At 37.1% G+C, this 14,840-nt stretch overlaps 1 protein-coding gene across 5 annotated transcripts in view; it reads right to left on the reverse strand.

Annotated features, from left to right (window-relative positions):
- Positions 1 to 1,007: 1,007 nt before the first annotated feature.
- Positions 1,008 to 14,840, reverse strand: part of STIM2 (stromal interaction molecule 2) — a 64,656-nt gene continuing 50,823 nt past the window's right edge. For 4 of the 5 annotated variants that reach the window (XM_071432579.1, XM_071432582.1, XM_071432580.1 and 1 more), the window contains exons 4-12: positions 12,092 to 12,203; positions 11,317 to 11,432; positions 9,921 to 10,098; positions 8,844 to 9,021; positions 8,100 to 8,267; positions 7,805 to 7,905; positions 7,321 to 7,559; positions 3,715 to 3,916; positions 1,008 to 2,901 (exon numbers count right to left, since the gene is read on the reverse strand). In XM_071432579.1, the coding sequence (XP_071288680.1) occupies positions 2,421 to 2,901; positions 3,715 to 3,916; positions 7,321 to 7,559; positions 7,805 to 7,905; positions 8,100 to 8,267; positions 8,844 to 9,021; positions 9,921 to 10,098; positions 11,317 to 11,432; positions 12,092 to 12,203 (1,775 nt within the window). In that variant the 3' untranslated portion in view covers positions 1,008 to 2,420. Of the gene's footprint in view, positions 2,902 to 3,292; positions 3,442 to 3,714; positions 3,917 to 7,320; positions 7,560 to 7,804; positions 7,906 to 8,099; positions 8,268 to 8,843; positions 9,022 to 9,920; positions 10,099 to 11,316; positions 11,433 to 12,091; positions 12,204 to 14,840 lie in introns of all 5 variants that reach the window. The other variant, XM_071432583.1, reaches the window with a different exon arrangement.

Raw genomic sequence — 14,840 nt, forward strand, 5'->3', positions numbered from 1 at the left:
GCCTTCTCAAGTGCACCAAGGTTTTTCTGGTAGTAGTCTTCTCCATGTTGTTTGGGAGGCACAGGAAGTTCCCTACTTGCATAAAAGTAATTGTTCCCTTTGTAGATGTTCAAGTACTTCATCAGGCTTTAAGCTACAGTTCTTGAAGGCTCAGCATTGAGGTGGTTCTTCAGCACAAGTCTTTTTTCATCGCTGCTTTTTGTTGTCTGCCATGTACAGAGTGAATCTTTGTTCAAAGAGACCATTGCTACCTTGCAATTGCTTTATTTTGAAGCTACAGCTGGTCAATCTGATGATTCAGAGATTAATGAACAATATTATGTTCTCATTTTTTTCTATTCCACTAATTTTTTCTTCACCAAACTTTATCAAATAATTGATTTGTCCCATGATTTTCTACATAGATGGCCTACAATCAGACTCTGTTAGACAACAAAACTCTGGATTATTTCTGTTCTCATAAGGAATTAACCAATGTACCAGGACATGTAAAGTACTTGCACATGCAAGGTCTCCACCCCATTTTATAACCCTTCTCTTTCAACCATGTCACTAATCACAGTAAATCTGTTAAAAACACTGCCACTTCTTGGGGAGTGAACTAACACATTGGGTATGTACAGTGAAACCTAAACAGAAAATGATAGAAAAGACACATATCATTTGATTTCAATTAGCTACAGGCTTTGAAGGCTCCTTACTAAAAAAAATGTAGGCAGTCCGTGAAATAATTCTTTCACACAGTACATCACATACATATTGGCAAGAAGTGAGCCCCCAGTCACAAGTCCCTGGCAGTGGCACCTGCTACTGAGGCAATGAGAACACCCTTATGGAAGATCTGAGACTGTTGAGTCATTACTGGGTAAATTGCTTCTGTTGACTAGAGCAGGAGATATTTCCTTGGAATGTACCTCAGAAGAAATTCCTGCTCAGTATTAATATTTTTAAACTGAATAAAAGGCACTGTTGCTTAAGCCATATATTTTTTGTCTCCAACTGTTTAAAAAAAAAAAAAAAATGGTTTCGAACACCTAGCTACTGCTACCCTAAGAAGGCTTCCTTGTTATCTCACAGTAATTTCACCTCTCCCTAAAAAAGCTTCACAAAAATTTCTTTTATCTGAAGCATGTCATCTCACCTTTATATCTATCTTTATATCTAAAATTATGAGTTAGTATAACAGTATGCATTATAAAATTATACCATTTACTTCAGACATCTCTGAACAGCTAAATCTTCAAACTATACAAAAATAAAGTGTATGAAATCTTACAAAAGGAGGACATTAAGACAATAATAGCTAATTCAAAAAATATAATAACTTATACACAGCAGTAAGCATAAGCAATGTAGCCTACAACAGCTTCCAATTAACAGGACCTCTGAAACATGTCTGAAACAAGCATCAGCTAGAATTGGAACATTCCCAAGCACAATAATGTTTCCAATTTATTATCTTTACCACAGTACAAACTTTCACAACCCAAGTGTCCATTGTCTGTCAATCTGTAAACAAAAGCTACTATTCCCCCTCTCCTCATTTTGAGAGGTGAATTTTTTCAGTCTTCAGTCAAGTTTCACAACCATCTTGCATAAGGAATCAAGAGCCTGTTCTCTTGGTAATTTACTTTTTTCTTTTTTTTGTCTTTTCTTTTTTTTCTTTTTGTTTGTTTCTCATACGGCCTGCAGTGAATTAAAATCACAGTGAAAGTCCTGGGAAAAAAATGATCTTTACAGCAGGACTTGAACCATTCTAATAATAAATGCATCTAACAAAGCTTCCCATAATAAAAGCATGACATTTCCATTTCCAGAAATCAAGTCAATTAGAAATGCTAAATTTTACTTAAAAACCCCAAAAGATCTAAAAGTGAAAAGATTCATCTTCTCAGTCAAATACAAGTCTTTCAGTTTCACTTGCAGAGACTGTTCCAGTCTGTAAAACAGTAGTGCAATTCATTTAGTTCTACTTCTTTTATTTTTCTTTAAGTCCAGTAGATAAATGTCCTATTTCTATGGAAAGATAGGAAGATGCTCCAGTAAACAAGAAACTTTGGCAAGCCCAGGAAGGCTTACTAGTCCATTAAAGCTTAGGAGTCCAAAGTGGCTTAAAAATGGTTTATGAATAAACTTAAAAAAGCCCAACAAATCAAATTAAAAAAAAAAAAAAAGCTGAAAAAGACAACCTAAAAAAATAAAGAAATAAATAGCCAGAAATTAATGTAAACTGTCTGAACGTTTTAATGATTTCTCATTGACAGCTGGCACAACCGTTGACAGTACAGTCATTAAATATAGGTGACCTACAGAGTATTCCATTAGGGCATCCACTCTGGGATGCTCAAAAGGAATTACATTCCTAAAGATTTAAAAAATAGAGTTCTTATAATATTACTATAGGTTTTCTTCTGCCCACCTCACTTACACTTCTTCTTGAAGAGGTTTTTTATTTTTGATGGCTTTTTATTTTTTTCACCATTCTGGTAGAGGTCCTGTGGGATGCTGCTTATCCTGGGGACAGAAGCAGCTTCATGGCTGGGTTTGCTATCACTGCCGGTTGAGGAACACGAGGTGTGACGAGGCTTTGGGACTGGGATCCCAGTTGAAAGCTGGTTCATGCTGCAAGACTTCTCCAGGATTCCATTATAAACTTTGCTTGCAGGACTAAAGATCATGCTCTTAGTTTCTGCCATGCCTACACAGTCAGGAGAGCCCCTAGAAACATCTGCAGTCAGAGAAGAGGAGTCTCCTGTAGATGATTCCTCAAGTGAGAATTCTTCTGGTGATACTTTCTGAGGAGAAATTGTCTGGTACATCTCAAGACTTGCTGGAGGAGACTGTTTTCTTCCAATGGATGAATTTAAGGAGTCACATTCCGAACCTGTTTCCTGTACTTCCCTGAGTCAGAGCAGAGAGAAGAGAAAACATAATGAAACTACAATTTCCTTCATAGAGTTAAAAAGGAAATTAATTTAGAATCAATAACATTAGTCTAAAAGCACCACCCACAGTTTTCCTTAGTAGTTAATTAAACAAAAAAAAATTAAGTTAAACATTTTAAGTTACAACTTGCATTACATCATTTTATTACGTAAACTTAAGGGAATTAGTTTGTGCAATCTTGCTTTTGTAGGCAGCAGCATCTGCCCAGAAATAGTCATCATTTGTATTTCACTTCAAAGAACAAAGTCTATCTTTCTGGCACGTGAAGTCGGAAAAGTTATGAAATGAAAGAAGGAGATTTAAGCCTATCATATAAAAAAAGTTTCTTCAGGACAAGTGTCCCTACCTTTCAACAAGCTCATTTGCTCCTTCCAAAAGGAATTTAACCTTTTCCTATGAGGCCATGTAACAAGAGTAGGTACACGCTCAACATGCTGTAAGAATTGTGTTACCATCCATCTCCTCTTCGCCCAGTAGCTGACATTGCTTTTGATCCTAGTTTCAGATGTAAGAGCCAGTAACATATTGTAATGGAGAATCAGGGTTAGTTCAGTGCACCCTGGATTGTAACATTACTTAACTGTACATGACATGCTAGCTATTTACATACACATACCAGACAAGAACTCTCTGCTCCATGTAGACTATATTAATTTATATTATCCTACAGATTACTTTAACTTTTGGCTTGGTTTAACCTCTAATTCTAAACTGTTAGTCTCAATAATCCTACCAAGAGTTGCAAGTGCTGTTTGCTAATCTCCGTACCATTGTTTATCAGCAGAGAAGTAAATGGCTTCCTCCTCCTCTTCAGTTCGATAGAGAGCTGGGCAGCTCGACACAGAGAGGATGTCAGGGTCAGGGGAGTGCAGAGCGTGCTGAGACTGTGGAGATGATGGCACAACACTGCGTCTTGATCTACACAAGCTACTGCTTCTTGCCAGAGTGCTGGGAGCTTTTACAATGGACCCTGAGGCAGAGAAAAAGCAAACCAAAATCCTCCAAGTGACATTGATGTTAACAGTATCTACTCTGAAGACTAAGTAGCAGGTATCTGCTTCGGTGACAGTGACTTTTAAACAACTTTGACATTCCTTGACAGTTCCAGAGGAACAAAGACTGACACACCTCATACATTCTACAGTTAGATGAAGCAGCTAATCAAGATGCAACTGCAGAGATTTTGTGCCTGCTAAATACTACTCTGACCAAGTACACCAAAGCTCTGGCTCACTGTGCTCTCTTGAGAACTAAAAGATTCTACTGAAACTCCCAACCCTTCATAAACTAAAAACAGGAGTGCTGAAATTAGTATGTTACACAATGTCCTGTATTTTGTGTGGTGATTTGGAGTTTAGAAGAAAATGTGAAAGTTTTGCAACGTAGGTATGACTAACCAAACAGCCAACTGATATACACTACACTACTTGAAAAATAGGCTAGATAGAGAAGAGCAATTTCATTTGCATAACATGACAGAAAATACATAATTCAATAACTTTAAGATCAAGAACTTTCTTTTAGATAACATTGTCTGTTGCCAGGCTAACTATGAATTTCTGGAAGTAAAAATACTAAGAATGGGTGGAGACAGCCATGCAAGACTTCATCAGCAAAGTACCCAACAGGAAGTGATAAACTCAAATGTTCCTAATCCAATTCCTCCTTCAAAAGATTATTAGGCAGCAATACTTGTACAGAGAAAAATCTACAGACCTCTTTTCAAGCTAGCTGTTACAAGTCTCAGGATGTTTCACACCCCTCCTCAAACTGTCTCATGGAATGCATCACTGCTTATGTAAGATCCACCAGACCCTTACTGGTGTTCAAAATTGTTTAACAACCACAACACGCTAAAAATCCTTTCAATTATTTTTGTAGACATGGATGTCTAGCCTGACAAAATACATTTTATTTTCTGCAATGCCAGTTTATCATCATATAAGCTACAGTTTACCTTCCTGGAATCTCAGAAAAGGACAAGTTGTCCACTCTCTTTTAGTACAGGAAATCACAACTTTCACTAAACAGTAAGTAACTGCACCTTTGCCAACACATAGATTTATTTCCACTCCTGAGCAGGAAAGAAAGGTTTGCAATTCTCAACATGAGAGTTGACATGTAAATCAAACTTCTAATATCACTTTTGAGGAATTCCCTACTGACCTTAAAAGCATGTTGGGAGCTCAAAAATCATCTTGTGTCATTACAAAAGAAATTCCTCAAAGACCAAATGTGAACTGAGATAAGAGAATAATAATCTCTTTAGGAAATGTTGCTACAGGTCCAGGTAAAAAACAAAGCAAAAAAAAAAAAACCCCCAGATTGCACCATTGGTGAATTTTCAGAGAAGTAAAAAGCATTTTGATCCATTGTAGGTGTATATACACAGGAATATGAAGAATTCAGCTATGACAATTGAACACATAGAATTTTCCAGTGCAAATGAAGCTCACTAAATCAAGGAACCAGCTGAATCCAAATGAGTCAATGGAAAAAAAGTTTCATTGTCACCTTCCAGCTGTAAGGACTTTTTTCCAGTGTCAGACACTATTTCTTAATCCGTTTTTGTTCTTCAACTTGAGATCGATCAAACAGCTCTATTACTTGACACCATATAAGCCTACCAACACAATTGCTCTGGCACAAAGAAGCCTAAGAGCATCCTTTGGACTCATAAGACTCTGGACACAAAGAAGCCTCCAGCATCCTTTGGACTCATAAGATTGACAAAACCTGAAGTCCAACAGACTTCAAATTTTGTCAATCTTATGAGTCCAAAGGATGCTGGAGCCAGGCAACATCCCAGTCCACTTTAGATCCAGTGATGGCAATAGCCCCATTCTTAAGGAACCTCCTACAACAGTGCATTTTGCCTGAAGCCTCCTGACCAAGACAAGCCATCATGCTTCTGTCCTTCCTCGTGTGCATTTGTTATTTTTGTCTAAAGGATGGGAATAATTCGGTATTTACTGAACTAACTACAATAATTTGACTCCTCAACACTAGTTTCAACAACAGATCATTTAGCATATTTTCTTCATACAGTAAAGTTTCAGCTAAGTATGCTCTTACAAACAGTACAGTCCTTTTCTAATTGTAGTTCCTTTGAATCAACTGCACTTTCTTCTCTGGCTTCACTTCTAAGCAAGAGTTAAATGAGAAGAGTGACTAAAAAAACTCACAAGTCAGAAGTTTTTTACACATATCCAAGTGTTGCCATTTTAGACCATCTGGAAAATCATGACAATAAATGGAGCTCTTCATTTTGAAATCAGATCGCAGGCTTCTCGATACAGAATTGGAAGCTTAACTCTAGGAATCCATATTTCATTGGGTCTCCAATAAATTTGTTGCTAGGGTTTAAATCAAAGTATTTGCACTGAAGACAACTAGAGAAACAGCATTCCTTAAAAGTGATCAGAACTTGCAGTAAATTGCAAGAGGATTAACGAACTTTTCAATGTGGTCTGCAGAAAAAAAGGTTGGTACATTAAGAAGAAAAACAAGTGCCCAAGGCACACTAAGTGAAGCCAGCAAAGTGGCGACCTTACGCTATTTTAAAATACAGTTTGAATTTCTTCTGAGAATCCCAGCCCTGGAAGAAAAATGTACCCACATGACAGTTTTCCTTCTTACTCATTCCTCAGCCTAAAACAGCTTGTTTGAATAACTGCATGGGAGCTCATCTTTTTGATTTGCCTCTGGAGTCCAGTTAATCACAAGCTCCATGAAGCAGGCTCTTGTTCTGCACAATGACTCATGATGCAAAGGGTGGTCTGAATCCCCAGTGTATTTCTTCTGATCACAGTTTAACCAAAGCTGGACTTCTCTCCCTCCAGTACTCTGCCTCTCCGATGGACACTCAAACAACCAACCCACTGTATCCAAACACAAACATTCTGTCTGAAAGCTTCCCTTGAACAACAACAAGATTTTGTTCCAACCACTAAAGAATGTGCACAAGGCTATGTAGCATGCGGCCTCCCAAAGGATGTGATCTTTCTCATAGCTCAAGGAACCCTGGACTAACCTCATCCCTTCCATCTGAGCTAACAAACTCAGCATTATTCATTACAAACTTTTGTTTAAGTAGCACTCCAAGGTTGACAACCACTTTCAAAACCTTAGCTGAATTTGCCCCACTCTCCCACTGAAACAAAATAAGAGGCTTTTTCTTCATGTTATCTTCACTGCAAAACCCACTTTGCCATTTAAGTCCCACTGGAGCTAGTATCTGAAATGCTACATAGAATTTTGGTCTTTCTGACTTTGATCTAATCCTGTTTGATTTCAGTACTCTTCTCCCACCTGACTTGAAAATCCCATGTCCCACAGCTTTTCCCCTTTCTTTTTACTAAGCTTATCACTTACCATGAAACTGTGAAACTATTGGAGGAGTGTCTTCATCTAAGTCATCAACTCCCCCTGCAATTGGGTAGGGAGGAATGGAAACTCGAGGCATAACTACCCAGCTGTGATCAGAGTAGAGAGAGGAGGTCAAGCTTGGTAGCCCAGAATTGTGTGCGATTTGAAACCCACAAATCTTCTCAATCTGCTGCCATCGATAAAGACGCTCCCGCAAACACGTCGTCAACTCAGAGAGTGCTTTCCTGAAGAAGGGCACATATTAAAATTATATACACTGTTCTTATTGATAAAGCAAAGCAACAGATTCATTCCAGCATACCAGAAGATCCATTACAGCTGCTGAAATATTCACATTTTAGTATTTTTTAAATTGCTTTTGTAAAGTGCAAAACCACTAAGACACTCAATTCCATAACTCTCTGGGAGTTCTGTTCCGGAAGCAAACAAGCACAAAAGAATATCCATCCTGTCCCAGTAACCCTCTTACTTTGCTTCAAGAATTTTATGGTCCACTTCATCCAGGGAGGAGCTGTGTGCAACATGTAATGTTCCAAATACAGTGCTTCTCTTCTTTTTTATCTTTTCTGCCTAAAAAGCAAAGTAAAGTGAAATGCATTAAACTAGTAATATACTTAACAGATGAAAAACATTAGCAATATTGACACGTAGCAAACAACAATTCAGAGAAAAAGCACAAATGCTTATCTACTTTGTGTTTACTATTTCATATCTCTAGCAACAGATCAGAAAAATTTTCAAGTAGCTGAAGAATAATTTATTACCTCATCTTTAGCAATTGCTAATTGCATTTCTGCATGCTGTCTTTTGATATTGTAATATTGTACTTCAACTTCGTGTGTTAACTGAAGCCACTTCTGCAAAGCCTCAGGAACAGACCAATTACTTCTCAACTCAAACTCCTTCTCAGCCTTTTTTAAAGCCATACGAACCTAGCAATCAAGAAGAAATGAAAGTGTCACCAAAAGTATCATTAGAACTAACATGTGAATTATAAGCACCTTTATAGCCCACAGCAACATAGCAAAGCTTGACAGAGTTTTGGTGTGTGCCAACTGTTGTCAGGTATGCAGATCTGGCAGCTCTGAAATCTAGCATATGACCTTCCATATTTTTTCCAATGCTATATAGTTCCTAATCCAAAGTTTAAGTATTTTTGTAAGACGATAATTTTTTTAGTACAACAAATCTAAATTTATTGCTGCTTAGATGAAACAAAGCTACTCTCTCGCTTCTAATAACAAGATAAAAAAAGCTTTTGTATATATATTTTTTCAGTGAATCCCAAAATATTATGATACGCTGATATACAAAGTTTACAGCTTCTAATATTTTCAGGATTATTTTACTAGATAATGGCATGACTGACAGACAATCATTAAGCACTCTTAGAATTTTTCCATTCAAATCCAGCATTTCGGGAATGCTGTTTTAAACACTACTGAGGATCTAATAAAACTAGGACCAAGTTAAAGTCAACACTAAACTTATTAACAGCTGGCAGATACCTGTACTAACTCCTCCTCTGCATATTTGAGCCTGCTGAGCTCACATTCAGCTCCCTCTCTCAGTTCCCTGAGGCGATGAGCTTCACGTTTTGCATCATTGATCTCATCCATCATTTTGCGCTCCAGATTTTGCTTTTCAACAGCAACGTTTCTATTCTCTTCTTGTGCCTTCTCAAGCCTTCACAATTGAACAAAAAATATGAGAAAATACACAGCATATTTGTTAAAAGTTGTAGTCCTCAGGATAACAAAATGCATCCAGCAACAGGGAAGTGGACACAAACCAAAGCACATGAGGTTCCACCTGAACATCTGGAAACACTTTCACCATGAGAGTGACTGAACACTGGCACAGGTTGCCCAGAGAGGTGGTAGAGTCTCCATCCTTGGACATATTCAGAAGCCACCTGCACATGGTCCTAGGCAACCTGTTCTAGATGGACCTGCTTGAGCAGGAGGGGCTGGACAAGATGAACTCCAGAAGTCTCTTCCAACCTCAACCACTCTGTGATAATAAAGACTCTGCAAGCTTCATGAATAAGCAGCAATTACATCACACAACGTGATATCCATGCCAGGCAAAATACCCAAACTTTCAAGTGAACTATCATTAAAAGTGTAGTATCAAAATACAAGTCTCTATAGACAACTGCATTACAGGTGCACCACAGACTATCAGCTTTCACACTGCTATATATGCAATAGAAACTAATCAGCTCAGGTCTGTTTCAATCTTAAAAGCTTAAAAAGAGAAAAAGTGTTCTCATTTCCATGTATGTAACTATTCAAGAGAAACTGTAATTATATGAAAACAACAATACATACATGTAAATCTGTAGGAAAAACTCAGCCTCTATTCTCTACCTTCATCCACAGGTTTGTATTGCCTGCTAAAATATCCAGGAGCAATCTCTACCCAAGAAATCAGCACCACTGAAATCACAATTTCCATGCAAAGGGAAGATGAACAAAATCCAAAGGAAGGTAATGCAAAAAACTTAAGACTGTAAAGGATCTGCATTTGTGTTTAACCTCAAAACAAAAGGACAACTTTTTTTTTTCTTTTAGGTTTTATACCTTTCCTGCAAGTCAAGAAGACTTTGCTCTGCTGTTTGGAGACTTTCTAAGTCCTTCATCATTTTTGTGATATGTTCTCTTGAGGTTCTGTTCTGTGTATATGCAAACCAGCAGCCTCCAAAACCAATAACTATAGAAACTGTTAATATAAAATCCTTCATCCAGTTGTGAGGGGGACCTGTGCAGAGAACAACACCATCATTAACTAGTTCATTGATACAGACAACAGATTAAGGCCTTCCCCCGCACCTCCCCAGCCTAAAAAGGTGACAAAACCTAATGCTAAACAGAATTCTAGCTCATTTACCTCAAACCACCTCCAACACCTATCTTTCAAATGTATTCCACAGCATTTTCATACAACATAAGCAGGTCTGCTCTAATACAATTTACTTCATCTATACTAAAACATTCATTAGACTGAGAAAAGCTTATTAAACCCCTTTACAGTACATACTCAGTACCTTTATTTAGAGTTAAAATAGAGTTCCACAATTGCACTGCATCAGGCCAGTAGGAGGTGTAATTAGATTTGAGCAAGTTCTTTCCAGTCTGCACCCTCTTAAATACCCTATGCTGAGTTAAAAATGCACTCGGGAAAAATCAAGTACATTTTAAAATGGTAACAGCAGCACTTTTTAAAAGTTGGATTGTCAAATTATCAAATTCAAGGTTCACATAATACATCTTAGTTAGTACAACTTTCATAGTCACTTGCATCTCTGTAAGGACAGTTTCTGTGAGCATTAAAGGTCTAACACAAAGTGATTCCAGCTCAGATCTGGCCTGAGTAGTTCAGGAGCACCTGACATGCACAGTACCAGAGCAGAGCTGCAACCAGAGCAAGCATGCAGAGCACTGGTGATGTGGTATGGACATGGCTGCATATGGAAAAATGGGTCAGATGTGGAACTCCTGCATTAAATTTAACTGCACTTTAACTCAAGTATGCACAAGACACAGGTGTTGGATTTGCATCACTATCTCATTTTTTCTTCTTAGGGAAGGTCATCCCCTCTCATTTCAGCATCCCAGCTGTACTGTCCAAGCTAATTGAGAAGTGAATGTAACCTTAGCTATAAATGTAATTTAAACAGTGAAAAATATTTACAGGACACTTCTTGTGACACAAAAGCCAACATCCATCTGTCAAGTGGGGTTATACTAAAATTTCTACACGATCTTACACACAGAAGTGAACCTTTGTTCTGCTCACAGCACCTAAATAACTTTTTTTAATTCATTGCAGAGTTCCACAACGCATGCCAAGCAATCCATCAGCACATCCACAAAATAGATAAGCTGTCCTGTCTACAGTATCAAGTGTCATGGAAAATATGCTCTGTTGAATTCCTACAATCAAGAGATAAGAAAAAAACTCCAAAAAGTTACTAACGAGTGAGAGGTCCAAATAAAACAACATCCAAGGCTTTAAGCTGAAGCTTCTGTCTATGACTCCGGTCAATTATTTTCAAGTGAGAGATCATGAAAGCATGTTCATTCACTGCTATCCTGTTAACAACAAGACAAAATGTTACCTATTCCATAAACTATATTCAAAATCACTCTAGGCAAAAAAGACTTCAGTAGCATTTCCCACAGTTATACAGATTACAGCTATGCAATTAAGAGTGAGAAATACAATACAATACAGCAGTAATGCTACAGAAATGCATACCAGCATGTGGCAAAAAAAAAGAAAATAAAATCATTTAACTATTCTTTTCTCTCTGGAAAAAATATCATTAAATAAATCCGTTTAGCATAGTTAAAGGTATATTTATAGACTTGTGATACCAACTCCTAAATACATGCAATACTCAGGTGTGGTATTTATGCTCCAGGAAAGGTATTTTACAGTTACATAGTAGAATATACCTATACAATAGATCAGAAGATGTTCAAAAGGAAGTTTGCTACCACATAGAATTATGTGGCCTTTGATGAGGCCCACAGAAAGAAATAAAACTTTTAGGAAAGTTGTATTTTGATATATTCTGGCAGAAAAAAAAAAAGTGCAGCCACCTCTTCAAAACTGCAAGGACACTTCTCTTTTCTTGCATTTGACTGTACCTCGTTAGATTTTAGGTTCACATAGTTGCTCCTACCATTTAAACTAATGTAGCAACCTATGGGGAATTATTTGAAACTAATCCAGAAGATATATTTACCTGGGAAGTGTTGTTCCATTGACATTGCTGTCTCTAAAATTCTTTTCATATTGGGGCAATTCAACAAAATCTGAGAGCCACTGAAGAGTGTCCTCTTGAGTCCAGTTATGAACTGAAAGAAAAATTAAATGACTTAGGTTTTTTAGTAAAAATCAACAGCTTAGAAGACAAGCAGTAGAAAAGCAGATTACAATAACCAAGAGAGTTTGACCAAATATAATTCCAGAAAAATTAGCATTACCAAGGTGTTTCTGGAATTTTGCCTTTTTCATTACATGTACCCCTGTGAAAGCTTAGGCAAACTCTAAATAAACAAGCATGGAACCAATAGAAGTATTTCTTGACTAAAACTTTCACAGAACAATTGACTCTTTCGCTTTAGTTTCAATCAGGACAGCATCTTGTGACTTTCAACTCCTTAAACTGATTCCAGCCCCTTTGTCCTTGCTACCCTTGCAGAGCTAAACACACATCAGCTGGTGCTGTAACCATTTAAAGCAATGCACCAAGATCTTCCCCAGGATGATGCCTTAAGAACTTGTTTTGACAAGAATTTTCTTAGAGGCTTATGCCTTCTAACCACAAAATGGGAGCTGACAAGAGAAGGAGAGAGGAGACTGAAAGAAAACACCAAAAGACAGAAGAAATTTAACAGGAAAACTATTAAATATCTCTCAAGCATGCCCAAGAAAAGTGGAATAACATGCAAAAATACTTTACAAAAAATATTTAAAATGTAGAGAATAATTAACAATTTTCCTTAATAACAGCAATACTCTACATAAACATTCATAGCTACAGATGTGCTAAGAAAATACTACCCACAGATACTATCAAAAAAAAAAAAAAAAAATCACATTTCTGTCCCTTACAGAGCAGCTGCTGCAGTTTGCAGCCTCACACTGACAAAATTGAAGGGAAATTGTTCACTCCATTTATAGTCTGCAAAAGTCTGTCTGCATATGAAAGAAACAGGGATGGTCTCTTTCTGGACAGACATGTATTCAAATGAAAAACTGAGGGTTTTTTGAACATTTCTCTATCTAGCACTACGTCCATGTGACAGTGCTAGGCACAGATGATAGGACACATTCTCAGTGGTGACTTTTGACAATAATCCTTTGGAAAGCACTGCTGAAAGCTTGACAGGTAAAGCTGCAGGCAATGGAAATTTTTATAAGTTCAAATTCATATTTCAGTTCACACTGTAACTGAAATAAGGACTTCTAGGTCTCTTTTGCAGCACAGCTGCAAAATAAGCCTAAACATTTTAGGATTATTATCATTCCTGATAGGTGGAGACAGAACACATTTCACAGACTCATGGCTTCAAGAAACAAACTCAGTACAAACCTGTTGTTATCCATCCATATGAATGGCTACACAACCTTCCCAGCAGGCTGTCCCATTTCCTTCTCTCCTTCTGAGCTACAGTCAGGTATTGATTTGACACAGACTCAGTTTTGTTATATTACAATTTACCACATTACTCTAAGATTTTATGCAAAATATCTGGTCTCCATTTATAAACAGGTAGTTTTCCCATTGCAAAAACTCTTAACTATTATGTGAATGATAAGCAATGCCATTTACAAATCATTCAAAGTAATTTGACTGGTCATTACAAGTCTCAAAGAGTGGTAAAATCATCCAGAAAGATATCACCTTAACTGCATTCTAGAAATATGTTCATAGACTGACCCAAAGTAAAAGCATTGTTTTGTTGTGACATGAAGCAAAAGATACCTAAAACAGCCACTGCACACTACAGACTATCACTGAGAGTACAGAACACTCCATTGCAGAAGCCACACAATTAATTGAGCTTATAAGTCATGGGCAAGGGTTAAAAATACCATTGAGACTTTTCACTTCTACTGATGAAAGAATTTTGTAGACACTGCCAAATTTTACATAGATTTATAGGTTTCTATAATCCAGTGATAATACTAAACATATTATCCTGAAAGAATTTAGCTACACATTTAAATAGTTTGCCATAGAGCAAATCACATCTGTTGCACTGCTTAGACTGGTGTGATGTTTTCTTCATAGATTATCCATGAAATTTTCCCAAACAAATCAGTTATACTCTGGAAAAAGCACTATATTATTCATTATTGTCACTGTATCAGATACCTCTATTAGTACAGAACCTGCAAAAAGAAGCAACCACAGTCTATCCTAAAATACAACTGAAGCTTTTACTTTCTGTACTCTTATACTGTTACTCATTTATTAAAAATAATATCAATTACTTCTTTATTTATGTTGTGTCCCTTTAACTGACCACTCAACCATTTAAGCTATGAATATATATTGTCATCTCTTATTCTGGGATGTTAAGATCTGAATCTCTTTTCACATATGTATTTTGCAAGAAATTTAGATTTATTATGTAAATTAATTCTTCATTCACAGAAGTCTAGTGCCAGTGCCCCCAGATCCCTAAATTTTGCAGGTGGACTCAGACTCTAAACTACACTGTTCTTACTTTCCTATTCTATCAATCAGTGAAAACATTCAGACTGCTTCTTTTTGTTGTTAACTTCCATACACCCCTGTGTTGGTAAGGAGCATTACTTGACTTGTCTCCAATAAGGCTTCATGACATACAGATATGTTTGTTCTACAACAGCATAAAGTACTGAAAAGCAAACTGGCCCCTCTCCACACTGAAGAAGCACTGAAACATGACACAAGGCAAGTGTGATACACACCAGCACCAGGTGTACTGAAGGGCAAGCAA

Source organism: Agelaius tricolor, unplaced genomic scaffold, assembly GCF_023055355.1.
Source record: "Agelaius tricolor isolate 1412-34295 unplaced genomic scaffold, bAgeTri1.0.p SCAF_8, whole genome shotgun sequence".
NCBI classification, from domain to species: Eukaryota; Metazoa; Chordata; class Aves; order Passeriformes; family Icteridae; genus Agelaius; species Agelaius tricolor.